This window comes from Salvelinus sp. IW2-2015, linkage group LG21 (assembly GCF_002910315.2).
Source record: "Salvelinus sp. IW2-2015 linkage group LG21, ASM291031v2, whole genome shotgun sequence".
Classification (NCBI taxonomy): Eukaryota; Metazoa; Chordata; class Actinopteri; order Salmoniformes; family Salmonidae; genus Salvelinus; species Salvelinus sp. IW2-2015.
Window position 1 is genome coordinate 5,268,563 of NC_036861.1, and position 17,173 is coordinate 5,285,735.

The 17,173-nt window shown below is 43.9% G+C and overlaps 1 protein-coding gene across 2 annotated transcripts in view; it reads left to right on the top strand.

Annotated features, from left to right (window-relative positions):
- Positions 1 to 17,173, top strand: part of LOC111982353 (striatin) — a 105,901-nt gene that overhangs the window by 84,262 nt on the left and 4,466 nt on the right. For both annotated transcript variants that reach the window (XM_024013911.2, XM_024013912.2), the window contains 7 exons: positions 3,741 to 3,884; positions 4,197 to 4,333; positions 11,908 to 12,083; positions 12,539 to 12,586; positions 12,891 to 13,012; positions 13,387 to 13,554; positions 16,729 to 16,869. In XM_024013911.2, the coding sequence (XP_023869679.1) occupies positions 3,741 to 3,884; positions 4,197 to 4,333; positions 11,908 to 12,083; positions 12,539 to 12,586; positions 12,891 to 13,012; positions 13,387 to 13,554; positions 16,729 to 16,869 (936 nt within the window). The remainder of the gene's footprint in view (positions 1 to 3,740; positions 3,885 to 4,196; positions 4,334 to 11,907; positions 12,084 to 12,538; positions 12,587 to 12,890; positions 13,013 to 13,386; positions 13,555 to 16,728; positions 16,870 to 17,173) is intronic.

The following is a 17,173-nucleotide window of genomic DNA, read 5'->3' on the forward strand; positions in this document are numbered from 1 at the left end:
TTCTCCATGTTTGTCTTTGCTTCTGTGTGTGGCTCTGTGCGTACATGTGTGTGTGTTAACATTTCAATGGGATTGCAATACACTGCCTCCCCTCACAGTGATCATACCCGTGCAGGACAATTTGATCACTATTGTAAGTGGTCGGTCACTATAACCACATTCACTGTAAGAAAAGTGCACTGTACTGCATTCCTAACCCACTCACTGTATCGACATTGCTCATTGCAGTTTTAAGTTGCACCCATAGAAGTAGAATTATTAAAAAGGGCATAGCCCATCAGACCACAGCGATTTGACTGCACCCTCGTGGGTACACTCCGTATGGGTGACATGGCTCACCCATTTTGGCCTCATTGTCTTGGAATGGGCGCGCCCCTTCGAGTAATTCTATGTCTATGGTTGCACCATCCTACTTTTGAGACATTCCATCCCCGCTTCGTCATGTTTGTACCTGTCTTTATTATGTCATAGGTTATCAGCTGCACCTGTGTCTTTGTGTGTGTGCTGGTTCCTTTTTTATTTCTCTGTATTTTTCAACCATTCCAACTTCTTCTTCTTCTTTTCTGTGAAAGTATGTCAGTGTCAGTGACTTAACTCTCCTTTCCTCCCAACTTAAATTGCCTTCATTTTTCTATGAGTTATTTCTATGTTCTAGCTACGAAGTCCTCCTTCACCAAGCATCAGCCATGGACCTGCTGTTCAATCTGCTTTTAACGTCAGATCAGATTTGAGCGCTGATCTGGAGATTGTCTGGCTGGATATCTGCCTTCCCAAAACCAAGGCGATTTTGTCGGGGGTGTGTTATAGGCCGCCCAAGCGGAATGCATTCTATGAAGGTCTTGAAATTGTGTTGTCAAACTGTAATGACTCGCTGTTGAAGGAAATCATTTTGTTAGGGGATTTCAATACTGATGTCTGCAAAAAGAATAGCCCAACCCACAATGTATTTATGCACTTTTGTAGATCACTTGCTCTGACCCAAATGATAAAAGATCCCACCAGGATATGTGAAACAGTGCAAAGTATGATTGACTTAATATTGCAGTCTGATATATCTAAAATATCACAGAGTGGAGTAATAGTATATGGAATCAGTGATCATGTTATCACATTTTGCACAAGGAGGATTTTTAAAGATATATTTAAGTGTCATAAAACCGTTAGAATCAGAGGTCTCAAAAAGTACTGTGTTGAAAAGTTTAGAAAGGAAGTGGGTAAAATTGACTGGTCACCTGTGCTAGATAGCGTAGGGGTAGACGATGCCTGGGAAGTCTTTAAATGTAGATTCCTTGATGTGGTGAATGTGATGGCTCCCGTTAGACGGGTCAGGGTAAAGCAGAGATCTAGCCCTTGGTTTAATCATGAGATTCTACAATCTATCCAAGCAGGGAATAAGGCCTTTAAAAAATGTAAGAACTCTCAAGAGCAGCATGATTTTGTCCTATATAAACGTCACAGAAATGAAGTACAGAGCAGGATGGATGAAGCTAAGAGGGGTTACTTTGCTGAGAAAATAATTGAAAACAAAAATGACCCTAAAAAGCTTTGGAAATCATTTAAGGAACTAGGCTGTAGTAGTACTACCAAAAACAAACTAAACAGTATTGAACTGAACATCAAAGGGGAGATGGTATATGAAAAGGCAGAGGTTGCCAATGAATTCAACTCTTTTTTTACTTCTGTTGCCAGCAAGCTGGTTAGCAAGCTGCCCACCAGTTCTGGTTTGTATGGAAGCAACCAAGTCAAGAAGTATTATGTAGAGTTAGGGGTTCAGCCAAACTCTTTTTCTTTTGCAAAGGTAGCAATAGCCAAAATAATCAGTATGCTGGCAGAGCTTAAATGCTCCAAAGCCACAGGCCTGGATAATATTCCTGCAAGGTTTCTTATAGATTCTGCTGAGCAAATTGGCCCTTGTATTACGTATATCGTTAATCTCTCTGTTGAACACGGTACCTTTCCCAGGGACATGAAACAAGCTAAAGTTATACCTCTGTAGAAGAAGGGGATAAAGTCTGACCCTGGGAATTATAGGCCTGTATCTATCCTCTGTGTAACATCAAAGATCCTGGAGAGAGTTGTACATGAGCAAATGTATGAATATGTTAACAAACAGGGTCTAATGTATGATTTTCAGTCGGGTTTTAGAAAAAAATACTCCACTAATTCATGTCTACTTTACTTGACTGACTTCATCAGGAAAGCGATTGATGAGGGATATCTCTGTGGAATTGTACTGCTTGACCTACAGAAGGCCTTTGATACAGTTAACCACTGTATCCTAATCTCCAAACTGGAAGCACTGGGGTTAAGCAGTATCCCTCTAGGCTGGGTTAAGTCCTATTTATCAGGAAGGGAGCAAGCAGTAGAGGATAATGGTTCACTGTCTCATGCAAGTTGTGGCGTTCCGCAGGGGAGCGTGCTTGGGCCTCTGCTGTTTTTACTGTATATTAACAATATGAAAGATGCTTGTTCTTGCCGTATTTTTCTTTATGCGGATGACTGGTGTCTCACAAAAGTAAAACTATGTTGGAGAGCATACTTAACACAGAGCGTACTAACATTAGCAAATGGCTTGGAGATAATAAGCTATCTCTGCACTTAGGGAAAAGTGAAGCAATTATTTTTTGATTCAGACCTAAATTGAGTAGGTCCTCTGAAATCCTCTGAAAGTGTGGAATTAGGGGGCGAGGTGCTGACTACTAAAACCTCTGTTAGCTACTTGGGATGTATCCTTGATGGAAGCTTGGGAGGTGTGAGCATGGCCAAAAAGTCCTAGGGAAGGTTAATGCCAAGACTATGTTTTTGGCTAGAAAGTCCAAGCTGCTTGATAAGGACTCCATGAAAGTGCTAGCTACTGCCCTCATTCAATGCCATTTTGACAATGCTAGTACTTCCTGGTTTGGGGGCTTATCTAAACTTATGAAGGGGAAGCTCCAGATAGCCCAGAATAAGCTGATCACGGTAGTATTGAAGGTGAGTCCACYTACTCACATAGGCGGGAGCTGCTTTCAGGAACTAAACTGGCTGCCTATTAAGGCTAGGGTGTCCCAGATTAGACTAGGTTTGGTTTACAGGAGTATTTATGGTCCTGTGCCCAGATATCGAAGTGATTACTTTCCTCGTGTTAGGGATGCACATAATCATAGCACCAGATCAGGTGTTGCTGATGTGTGTTTATACAGGTTCAGGAGTAATGCTGGGAAAGGTACTTTCTTGTATACTGGAGCCTCAGAATGGAATGAGTTGCCTCTGCCCATAAAAACAATGTCCTCTCTGGGCAGCTTTAAAAATAAAGTAAAAATATGTTTGATGTCTTCTGTGCCGATATGAATAACCCCTATGATGTAACTGGAATGATGAGATAGATGTTCTTCTCCGTTTTTGTTTTATTATTTCACTGCCATACTGTGTTCGATCTTGTCTAGCCATCTTGTCTCGAGGACCACAATGGAAACCATTTTTTTAAATGGTTGAATTAATAAACTAAACTAAACTTCAATCTTATAAAGTTTCTCAGTTTCTTCCTGATCCTCTCTGTACACTACTACTTCTCCTCTTCCTCCCTCTCCTTTCCTTCTTTGTCTCTACTCCTCCATGATCCTCTTCTCCTCTTCCTCCCTCTCCTTTCCTTCTTTGTCTCTACTCCTCCATGATCCTCTTCTCCTCTTCCTCCCTCTCCTTTCCTTCTTTGTCTCTACTCCTTCTCCATGATCCTCTTCTCATCTTCCTCCTCATCCCAGGGCCTAATCGGTCCAAACTGCAGGATATGCTGGCCAACCTGCGAGACGCCGAGGATCTCCCCTCCATGCAGCCACCCGTGACACCGCCATCCCGGCCCAGCGTCCCCAGGCTCAACGAGCACGAAGTGGGCCACCCCGAAGAAGGTAAGACGAGAGCTTAATTGTCCCCAAAGGGTTTGAATTTACAGAATGCACAGTTTCCAAATATATATATAATTGACTGTAAATAATTGAATTTACAAGTTGACACAACAATATCTAATAGGCCCAAATACCAATGATGGTTATGTTTCAGTAGAAGTCATTTAGTGTTTTGACTCCCTTTTGTCCGTCTGTAAATGTTTCCCTACTTGTCTGGTATATTTGCCTGTCTAATTTGTTTGTCTGGCTCTGTCCCTCTGCCTGGTGTGTCTGTCCATCTGTCCGTCTATCTCACTGTCCATACATCCATCCCAGTGGAGGCCATGACGTTTCCGCCCACGTCAGGGAAGTCGTTCATCATGGGGCCGGACGAGGCAGCGGAGAGCGAGCTAGGCCTGGGTGAGCTGGCCGGCCTCACTGTGGCCAACGAGGCGGACAGCCTGGCCTACGACGTAAGCACCTCTGGGGGGGATTATGGGAGGATGGGGAGGTTGAGGGGTGGAATGGGGGAGAGTGAGCTGAGGCTGGGCAAGCTGGCGGACCTCACTGTGACCAACGAGGCAGACAGCCTGGCCTACGACATGATTACCTACCTCTGCGGGGAACGGAGGATAAGGAATCAAGGGAGGGTAAGGGGGGCGAGCTGGCAGCATGACCGTGGCCAACAAAGCCGACAGCCTGGTCTACCATGTGTGGCGGCAGTCCTTCCTTACACGGGCCACCAACCACTGCCAGATGCAATGGCAAGACAGCTAGTAATGAATGAAAACTTTTATTATTACAAAAACAACACACATTTTTGCCCCGAAGGGAATTTTATTTACATATCATGACCACAGCAATCATAAAAAATTAAGTAAAATGGACATAGCAATCAGCAACATTCAGCTAATCACATCAAAGGGCACCACCATCAAACAGTGGGCAGCAGCATTCACATATGACATTTTATGCTGTATGTGGGTGTATGTATGTATATATATATATATACAGTGGGGAGAACAAGTATTGATACACTGCCATTTGCAGGTTTTCTACTTCAAAGCATGTAGAGGTCTGTAATTTTTATCATATGGTACACTACACGTGAGAGACGGAATCTAAAACAAAATCCAGAAAATCACATTGTATGATTTTTAAGTAATTCATTTGCATTTATTGCATGACATAAGTATTTGATCACCTACCAACCAGTAAGAATTCCGCTCTCACAGACCTGTTAGTTTTCTTTAAGAAGCCCTCCTCTTCTCCACTCATTACCTGTATAACTGCACCTGTTTGAACTCGTTACCTGTATAAAAAGCACCTCTCCACACACTCAATCAAACAGACTCCAACCTCTCCACAATGGCCAAGACCAGAAGCTGTGTAAGGACATCAGGGATAAAATTGTAGACCTGCACAAGGCTGGGATGGTGGCAGGACAATAGGCAAGCAGCTTGGTGAGAAGGCAACAACTGTTGGCGCAATTATTAGAAAATGGAAGAAGTTCAAGATGACGGTCAATCACCCTCGGCTGGGCTCCATAAGATCTCACCTCGTGGGCATCAATGATCATGAGGAAGGTGAGGGATCAGCCCAGAACTACACGGCAGGACCTGGTCAATAACTGAAGAGAGCTGGGACCACAGTCTCAAAGAAAACCCTTAGTAATACACTACGCCGTCATGGATTAAAATCCTGCAGCGCACGCAAGGTCCCTGCTCAAGCCGCACATGTCCAGGCCCGTCTGAAGTTTGCCAATGACCATCTGGATGATCCAGAGGAGGAATGGGAGAAGGTCATGTGTCTGATGAGACAAAAAATAGACTGTTTGGTCTAAACTCCACTCGCCGTGTTGGAGGAAGAAGAAGGATGAGTACAACCCAAGAACACCATCCCAACGTGAAGCATGGAGGTGGAAACATCATTTTGTGGGATGCTTTTCTGCAAAGGGGACAGGAGACTGCACCGTATTGAGGGGAGGATGGATAGGGCCATGTATCGCGAGATCTTGGCCAACAACCTCCTTCCCTCAATAAGAGCATTGAAGATGGGTCGTGGCTGGTCTTCCAGCATGACAACGACCCAAACGACACAGCCAGGGCAACTAAGGAGTGGCTCCGTAAGAAGCATCTCAAGGTGGAGTGGCCTAGCCATTCTCCAGACCTGAACCCAATAGAGAATCTTGGAGGGAGCTGAAAGTCTGTATTGCCCAGCGACAGCCCCGAAACCTGAAGGATCTGGAGAAGGTCTGAGGAGGAGTGGGCCAAAATCCCTGCTGCAGTGTGTGCAAACCTGGTCAAGAACTACAGGAAACGTATGATCTCTGTAATTGCAAACAAAGGTTTCTGTACAATATTAAGTTCTGCTTTTCTGATGTATCAAATACTTATGTCATGCAATTAAATGAAAATGAATTACTAAAAATCATACAATGTGTTTCTGGATTTTTGTTTTAGATTCCGTCTCTCACGGTGAATTTTACCTATGATAAAAATACAGACCTCTACATGCTTGTAGAATAAGAAACCTTCAAAATCGGCAGTGTATCAAATACTTGTTCTCCCCACTGTGTATATATAGCTATATATATCTATAGCTATAATATATCTATAGCAAGGTATATGTGATGTGTGTATTATATAATATATATATATTATATATATATTATATATATATATAATATATATATATATATATATACATATATATATACACACACCATATATACACACATAGCTATATATACATTACCTAAAATCTGTAAATATATATACACTGCTCAAAAAAATAAAGAACACTAAAATAACACATCCTAGATCTGAATGAATGAAATATTCTTATTAAATACTTTTTTCTTGACATAGTTGAATGTGCTGACAACAAAATCACACAAAAATGATCAATGGAAATCAAATGTATCAACTCATGGAGGTCTGGATTTGGAGTCACACTCAAAATTAACCAACTCCTGACAGTCTGTGGTGTGGCGTTGGTGGATGGAGCGAGACATGATGTCCCAGATGTGCTCAATTGGATTCAGGTCTGGGGAACGGGCGGGCCAGTCCATAGCATCAATGCCTTCCTCTTGCAGGAACTGCTGACACACTCCGCCACAGTGAGTCAGCATTGTCTTGCATTAGGAGGAACCCAGGGCCAACCGACCAGCATATGGTCTCACAAGGGGTCTGAGGATCTATCTCGGTACCTAATGGCAGTCAGGCTACCTCTGGCGAGCACATGGAGGGCTGTGCGTCCCCCCAAAGAAATACCACCCCACACCATGACTGACCCACCGCCAAACCGGTCATGCTGGAGGATGTTGCAGGCAGCAGAACGTTCTCCACGGCGTCCCAGACTCTGTCACGTCTGTCACATGTGCGTGTGAACCTGCTTTCATCTGTAAAAGCACAGGGCGCCAGTGCGAATTTGCCAATCTTGGTGTTCTCTGGCAAATGCCAAACGTCCTGCACGTGTTGGGCTGTAAGCACAACCCACACTGTGGACGTCGGGCCCTCATACCACCCTCATGAAGTCTGTTTCTGACCGTTTGAGCAGACACTGCACATTTGTGGCCTTGGAGGTCATTTGCAGGCTCTGCAGTGCTCCTCCTGCTCCTCCTTGCACAAAGGCGGAGGTAGCGGTCCTGCTGCTGGGTTGTTGCCCTCCTACGGCCTCCTCCACGTCTCCTGATGTACTGGCCTGTCTCCTGGTAGCGCCCCATGCTCTGGACACTACGCTGACAGACACAGCAAACCTTCTTGCCACAGCTCGCATTGATGTGCCATCCTGGATGAGCTGCACTACCTGAGCCACTTGTGTGGGTTGTAGACCCGTCTCATGCTACCACGAGAGTGAAAGCACCGCCAGCATTCAAAAGTGACCAAAACATCAGCCAGGAAGCATAGGAACTGAGAAGTGGTCTGTGGGTCACCACCTGCAGAACCACTCCTTTATTGGGTGTCTTGCTAATTGCCTATAATTTCCACCTTTTGTCTATTCCATTTGCACAACAGCAGTGAAATTATGTCAATCAGTGTTGCTTCCTAAGTGGACAGTTTGATTTCACAGAAGTGTGATTGACTTGGAGTTACATTGTGTTGTTTAAGTGTTCCCTTTATTTTTTTGAGCAGTGTATATACATTTACATTTACATTTAAGTCATTTAGCAGACGCTCTTATCCAGAGCGATATAGCTATGTATCTACATGACCTTAAACCTGTGGAGCCCCATGGACAACTCTTTCAGCACTTAGATCCCTCGGGGCAGCAAACATCTACTGCTTTACATTGCCGTATAGCAGAAGATTGATTTAGAAACTTTGAGCTTCCAAACTGGAACACTGAGTAGAAAGGCATATACAGTGCATTCGGAAAGTATTCAGACACCTTGACTTTTTACACATTTTGTTACATTACAGCCTTTTTCTAATATGGATTAAATAACTTGTCCTCATCAATCTACACAGTACCCCATAATGACAAAGCGAAAACAGGTTTTTAGACATTTTTGCATCATGTGGCAGGGACTGGGAGACTATTCAGGATCAAGGGAAAGATGAACGGTGCAAAGTACAGAGAGATCCTTGATGAAAACATTCTCCAGAGTGCTCAGGTTCACCTTCCAACAGGACAACGACCTTAAGCACACAGCCAAGACAATGCAGGAGTGGTTTCGAGACAAGTCTCAATGTCCTTGAGTGGCCCATCCAGAGCCCGGACTTAAACTCGATCGAACATCTCTGGAGAGACCTGAAAATAGATGTGCAGCGATGCTCCCCATCCATCTTGACAGAGCTAAAGAGGATCTGCAGAGAAGAATGGGAGAAACTCCCCAAATACAGGTGTGCCAAGCTTGTAGCGTCATACCCAAGAAGACTCAAGGCTGTAATCGCTGTCGAAGGTGCTTCAAGTAAAGGGTTTGAATGCTTATGTAAATGTCTATTTTGTTTTTTTATTTTATACATTTGCTAAAATGTGCTTMGTCATTATGGGCTATTGTGTGTAGATTGATGAGGGAATTAATTTAGAATAAGGTTGTAACGTAACAAAATGTGGAAAAGGCAAGWGGTCTGAATGCACTGTATTTATCTAAAGGTCCAACCTATTTTTCAAAGCCTTAGTCTGTTATTGACAGACAAGACTTTTCTCACAGTGTACACTGTGAGAAACCCCTGGGTTTATTGTATTGTATGTACCCCCAGGTGAGCGAGTAGGAGGAGAGAGAAGTTTATGCTGATCTTGGTTCAGTTTAGTATTTTCCCTGGTCATGATAAAGGTTAGGATTGGAAAGAGAAACTGATCCTAGGGAACTTCACCCCGGAGCGCCGGAATATGCGTAAGAATTGAGATCAAGCTGATTGGTAGTGTAGGTTTATGAGCAGAATAAATTCTCCTACTTTATTAACTCTGTGCCTATATACATAGGCTTTGAGCTAGTGAGTGTAACTGCAAACAGAAGCCTTGAAATCAATAGTAATCCACAGAATTGAACCAAGCTTATGTAAGAGGCTGGTCTCCAGCTTTCAAAATGTCAATATTTAAACAGGCTAGTCTGATTAGCATGTGCTTCGACTTTCGCTCTTATTGACACACACACACAAACCCGCGCCTAGACGCATACACATTAATGCGAACGTGCACACACACACACACACACACACACACACACACACACACACACAGAGGCACATGCATGCACATACACACACTCCAGATCAATTGAACTCTGCTGTTGTATGGCTGTAGAGAGCTAGCATGCAGAATGAGGTTGGGATTGAAGAGACGGAGTGTTATATTGCTCAGTTGGACCCAGTGTGGGAGGACACCTTAGTGTTAGAATTATATTTATATGATGGACACTCATCTCAAAATAGGCATGGATTTGTGTGCATTAGATAACATTAAAGTTTGTATGGTAACTTTCATACTAAAGATATTGCAGCTCTAACAAGCAGGAAATTAAAAGGATATGCAGTGACTATCAACTGTGGTCAAGCACAAGGGGCACATTGCATACATACAGTTGAAGTCGGAAGTTTACATACACTTAGGTTGGAGTCATTAACTCGTTTTTCAACCACTCCACAAATTTCTTGTTAACAAACTATAGTTTTGGCAAGTCTGTGAGGACATCTACTTTGTGCATGACATAAGTCATTTTTCCAACAATTGTTTACAGACAGGTTATTTCACTTATAATTCACTGTATCACAATTCCAGTGCGTCAGAAGTTTGCATACGRTAGGTTGACTGTGCCTTTAAACAGCTTGGAAAGTTCCTGAAAATGATGGCTTTAGAAGGTTCTGATAGGCTAATTGACATAATTTGAGTCAATTGGAGGTCTACCTGTGGATGTATTTCAAGGCCTACCTTCAAACTCAGTGCCTCTTTGCTTGACATCATGGGTAAATCAAAAGAAATCAGCCAAGAAATTGTAGATCTCCACAAGTCTGGTTCATCCTTGGGAGCAATTTCCAAATCCTGAAGGTACCACGTTCATCTGTACAAACAATATTACGCAAGTATAAACACCATGGGACCACGCAGCCGTCATACCGCTCAGGAAGGAGTTGTTCTGTCTCTCCTAGAGATGAATGTACTTTGGTGCAAAAAATGCAAAATCAACCAGAACAACAACAAAGGACCTTGTGAAGATGCTGGAGAAAACAGGTACAAAAGTATCTATATCCACAGTAAAACAAGTCCTATATCAACATAACCTGAAAGGCCGCTCAGCAAGGAAGAAGCCACTGCTCCAAAACCGCTATAAAAAAGCCAGACTTTGGTTTGCAAATGCACATGGGGACAAAGATCGTACTTTTTGGAGAAATGTCCTCTGGTCCCCGGATGAAACAAAAATAGAACTGTTTGGCTACAATGACCATCGTTATGTTTGGAGGAAAAAGGGGACGGCTTGCAAGCCGAAGAACACCATCCCAATCATGAAGCACGGGGGTGGCAGCATCATGTTGTTGGGGTGCTTTGCTACAGGAGGGACTGGTGCACTTCACAAAATAATTTCCCTGCTTTATGATGGCATCTATGTGGATATATTGAAGCAACATCTCAAGACATCAGTCAGGAAGTTAAAGCTTGGTCGCAAATGGGTCTTCCAAATGGACAATGACCCCAAGCATACTTCCAAAGTTGTGGAAAAATGGCTTAAGGACAACAAAGTCAAGGTATTGGAGTGGCCATCACAAAGCCCTGACCTCAATCCTATATTAAATTTGTGGGCAGAACTGAAAAAGCGTGCGCAATCAAGTGGGCCTAGAAACCTGACCTAGTTACACCAGCTCTGTTAGGAGGAATGGGCCAAAATTCACCCAACTTTTTGTGGGAAGCTTGGAAGGCAATGCTACCAAATACTAATTGAGTGTATGTAAACTTCTGACCCATTGGAAATGTGATGAAAGAAATAAAAGCTGAAATAAATCATTCTCTCTACTATTATTCTGACATTTCACGTTCTTAAAATGTGGTGATCCTAACTGACCTAAGACGGGGGATGTTTACTAAGATTAAATGTCAGGAATTGTGAAAAACTGAGTTTAAATGTATTTGGCTATGGTGTATGTAAACTTCCGACTTCAACTGTATTTAGAGGCTTGGTAAAGAGCATAGCACCACTGAACTTGCTTAACAAACAGGAACCAACCTTAAGTCAGGTGTGACTACGTAAGTTACTTTATGTAAATTGAAATAAATACGACAAAACTAGTGACTCCTAGCTTGCTATACCTTCTGAAACATTGTACAGGACTAAGGCTTGAATCRTAATAATAATAATAATATTTTTCAGAACTTCTATATTGCAGGCTTGAAAAAGCTAAAGAAAAACAATCKAATAACAGCTATATGACGTAGTAGGTCTGGACTGCGATTTTCCAGCCAGAGTTTTGAGGCTTTCAAGCATCCAACAGATGGAGCGACAATCAAGAGGGAACCACATGGCTTGAGCAGAGGGAGGWYGTGGTCAGAAGGYGGCCATCTGTCTGCAAATCRCCAACTGACATCAAATACTCTTTGCCATTTTACTCAGGTGACCAACAGTCAGGATGCGCTGCGGAAGACGTGGAACCCCAAGTTCACGCTGCGGAGCCACTTTGACTCCATCCGGGGCCTGGCCTTCCACCCCGTGGAGCCCGTCCTGGTCACTGCCTCCGAGGACCACACCCTCAAACTGTGGAACCTCCAGAAGACCGCCCCCGCCAAGAAGTAAGAGTTCACATAGGCCTACCCTGCTGTCAGTCAAACACCCGGATCGTATTTTACTAGACCCCAAACAATTAAAATGTTTGCTTTCATTTAACCAGGTAAGTAATTGAGAGCACATTCTCTTTTACAATAACGACCTGACCAAGATAAGAGCGATGCATAGTAATAAAGAAACTCTCGGTGTGCACTAATGAATATGACCCAGTCAAAGACAATTATGCTTTTCAGCAGGTACTTAAGTAGTGCAAGTGGCTAACTGGGTCACTTTCAATGGGGTAAGAGTCGGGTGGAATTGTTAATTAAGAGCACTATAGTGAAAAGACAATCGATAGCTAAATGATGCCTTTTTCTTATACTTTTCTGAATGGGACATTATGGGACATTTGGTTTTAGTTCGTGTATGCTCGTTGAATATGTACATCGAAGATAATAATGTCCCCTGTCTGTCTTCCTAGGTGTGCTGCCCTAGATGTGGAACCCATCTATACTTTCAGGGCCCATCGGTGAGMAACCRTCCTTATCCACTATAACCCAACCTTTTTAATAACTGGACAGCTGGACTCATACTCTTGTATACATGAATCATTTGTTCTATCAAATGTATTCCATGCAAACCATCAAGTGTACATATTCACATACTTTGTACCTTTTGCATAAGTTAAACACTACTAAAGTGCAATGAGAAAAAAGCAAGTGTTGAATTTTGTAGTAGCAGGTATTGCCACTTTCTCCTGTAGCGGTGTTGTGTTTTGTCTCCCCAAAACAAGTTGAAGTTAATAATGAGGTGATTTTTCCTGTCTTCTGTAGGGGTGCGGTGTTGTGTGTGACCATGAGCTCTACAGGGGAGCAGTGCTTCAGTGGGGGGGTGGATGGAACCATTCAGAGCTGGAACACCCCCAACCCCAATATTGACCCCTACGACTCATATGGTATTCCCCCAGTTGCCTTAGCTACACCCCTGATTATTAGTACTTCTCTCTTCTTTCTCTCTTTTCATATTCTCTTCATCTCTTCACTGTTCTCATCACTTTACTCTTTCTCTCGCCACCTCTATTTTCCCTTTTCACTACATCGCTCTTCTAACTCTCAATTTGACATTCCTTTCATCCTCCTCTTTCACTCTATTCTCCTCTTTATCCAACTATTTTCTTCCTGTCTCCACATGATCTTTTGTTCTCTACCATTCTCTCTCTCCTTTTCCCCTCCCTCCTTTTAACTCTCCCCACCTCTTAATTATCCACCTCTCCCTCATAACTCTCCTTCCCTCTCTCTCCTAACTCTCCCTCTCTCTTTCCTGCAATAGAGCCCTCGGTGCTGCGGGGTGCGCTGCTGGGTCACACTGACTCAGTGTGGGGAGTGGTCTACAGCTCGGCCCACCAGCGCCTGCTCTCCTGCTCCGGGGATGGCACGGTGCGCCTGTGGAACGCTGCCAACACCTCCCCCGCACTCGCCATCTTCAACGAGAAAGGAGGTGAGGTGCTGAACGCAGATCAGATAGACGAAATGATCCCCCAATAGACTTACATTGGCTGTGCCACACAAACACTGCACTAAGATCAGTTCATAAAACAGATGTCTCACATATTTTTTACGTAATGTTCCACAACGTCTGCTCTAGGATCAGCTTACAAAACACCAAATTCACTCTCTTACATGGACTGTCCCACATAACCACTGCTCTAGGATCAGCTCATAAAATATATTTGTCATTTCACGCTATACAATGACCTAAAATATGCCCCATAAAGAGTTACTCCAGGGTTTCCCAAACTAGGGGTCGCGACACCATGTAGGGTCGCCTGATGACGAAGATGGCACCGGAGGGGATGGCTGACGTTTTATGGGCTCTTAACCAACCGTGCTATTTTTTWAATATTTTTTTTCTCATTGTTTGTAACTTATTTTGTACCTAATGTTGCTGCTACCTTCTCTTATGACTGAAAAGAGCTTCTGGACATCAGAACAGCGATTACTCACCTTGAACTGGACAAATCATTTTTCTTGAATGAGTCAGACGAGAGGGATTTACTCCAGACACCCGACAAGGCCCTCATCCCCGTCATTCACAGGAGAAAGAGACGGAGATATCGCAGAAGGAGATCGGGGTGCCTTGTAAGGATCTGGCGGCGAGTAGCTAATCTGCCGATGCCATTGGTACTATTGGCCGGATAATAAAGAGGACGAACTACAAGCACGTATATCCTACCAACAGGACATTATAAACTGTAATATCTTATGTTTCACCGAGTCGTGGCTGAATGACGACATGAATAACATATAGCTGGCGGGTTATACAGTGTATCGGCAGGATAGAACAGCAGCCTCTGGTAAGACAAGGGGTGGCGGTCTATGTATATTTGTAAACAACAGCTGGTGCACGATATCAACAGCTGGTGCATGATATCTCAAGGTTTTGCTCGCCTGAGGTAGAGTATCTCATGATAAGCTGTAGACCACACTATCTACCAAGAGAGTTTTCATCAATATTCTTCGTAGCTGTCTATTTACCACCACAAACCGATGCTGGCACTAAGACKGRYCTCWATGAGCTGCATACGGCCATAAGCAAACAGGAAAATGTTCATCCAGAGGCGGCGCTCCTAGTGGCCGGGGACTTTAATGCAGGGAAACTTAAATCCATTTTACCTCATTTCTACCAGCATGTTAAATGTGCAACCAAAAGGGAAAAAAACTCTAGACCACCTTTTCTCCACACTAAGAGATGCGTACAAAGCTCTCCCTTGCCCTCCAATTGACAAATCTGACCATAATTCTATCCTTATGATTCATGCTTACAAGCAAAAACTAAAGCAGGAAGTACCAGTGACTCGGTCCGAAAGTGGTCAGATGAAGCAGATGCTAAGCTACGGGACTTTTTTGCTAGCACAGACTGGAATATGTTCCGGGATTCTTCCYATTGCATTGAGGAGTACACCACATCAGTCACAAGCTTCATCAATCAATGCATAGATGTCGTCGTCCCCACAGTGACTGTACGTACATACCCCAACCAGAAGCCATGGCTTACAGGCAACATTCGCACTGAGCTAAATGGTAGAGCTGCCGCTTTCAAGGAGCGGGACTCTAACCCGGAAACTGATAAGAACTCCCGCTATGCCCTCCGACGAACCATCAAATAGGCAAAGCGTCAATGCAGGACTAAGATTGAATCGTACTACACCGGCTCCGACACTCGTCGGATGTGGCAGGGCTTGCAAACTATTACAGACTACAAACGGAAGCACAGCCGCAAACTGCCCAATGACACGAGCCTACCAGATAAGCTAAATTACTTCTACGCTTGCTTRGAGGAAAGTAACCTTTAAACATGCATGAGAGCATCAGCTGTTCTGGACGACTGTGTGATCACGCACACCGTAGCCGATGTAAGACCTTTAAACAGGTCAACATTCACAAGGCCGCAGGTCCAGACGGATTTCCAGGACTTGTACTCCGAGCATGCGCTGACCAACTGGCAAGTATGTTCACTAACATTTTCAACCTCTCCCTGACTGAGTCTGTAAAACCTACATGTTTCAAGCAGACCATAGTCCCTGTGCCCAAGAACACTAAGGTAACCTGCCTAAATGACTACCGACCTGTAGCACTCACGTCTGTAGCCATGAAGTGCTTTGAAAGGCTCACATCAACACCATTATCCCTAGACACACTCCAATTTGCATACCGCCCCAACAGATCCACAGATGATGCAATCTCTATTGCACTTTCACACCTGGACAAAAGGAACATCTATGTGAGAATGCTATTCATTGACTACAGCTCACCGTTCAACACCATAGTGCACTTAAAGTTCATCACTAAGCTAGGGACCGTGGGACTATACACCTGCCTCTGCAACTAGATCCTGGACCTCCTGATGGGCCGCCCCCAGGTGGTAAGGGTAGGTAACAACACATCCTCCACGCTGATCCTCAACACCTCAGTGGTGCGTGCTCAGTCCCCTCCTGTACTCCCTGTTCAGTCATGACTGCATGGCCAGGCACGACTCCAACACCATCATTTGCCATCATTTGCCGATGATACAACAGTGGTAGGCCTGATCACCGACAACGATGAGACCGCGTATAGGGAGGAGGTCAGAGACCTTTCTACACAGAAGATCATACAACATTATTGCCTGATGGTCTTCTGAACTTCCCAATACCTTTCTGATGCATTTCAGTCACGTCAAACCATACTGTCTTCATATTGAAATACTGTCAAAAATACTGTGACTGATTTGTAATAGACTGTCATAGTCCCAATTTTAAAAAAGTAAGCATTGGCCGTTGATTGCATAACTTTTTTTACATGGTGGGGGTTGCAAAACATTTTTCATATCAATATGGGGTCGTGGGTCAATAAGGTTTAGGAACCTCTGAGTCAATTCAGAACACTACCCGCCCCAAAAAGAGGTCTGACCTAGGACAAACCAGGTCCCCACAGCAAACCCTAACCTCTCCACCTCTACCTTTATCGGATTCAGAGGTAAAACTGATCAAGAATTAGCTCCATAAAGAGTTACTCAATGCAACAACAAAAAAGTCTGACCTAGGACCAGGTCACCACAAGCAAATCCTGCCCCCTACAGCAGAACCACTGCTCTAGGATTAGCTCATAACCTTTTCAACTCTGTCGGTTTCAGAGCTGGGCGTCCCCACGTCAGTGGACCTGGTGTGCAGTGAGCCGGCCCACATGGTGACGTCGTTCAGCACGGGGGAGATCGGACTCTTCAACATGGAGACGCGGCAGCTGATCCTCAAGCTGGACCAGACTGGAGAGCCCGGTAAGTTCCGCTGCCATTTCTACACAGTGACTATATAGACTTGTAACTCGAAAGAGAGTATTTGCGTGCAATACGCGCTCACTACCTATTTTCTTGCGCTCTCCCTGTTAACTCCCTTTACCCCTCTTGTCACAACATAAATGTTTTATGTTTATGCATTAAAAGTCATACTCTTATTTTGTTGGTGTACTCTCTTCAGAAAGTTTCCCTAGCTTATTTCTTTGTTTTATTAGCAACAGGGCAGAGCAGCTGGTATATCAGCACAGTCTGCGATAGAACCCTAGTACCCACCAATTATATTATA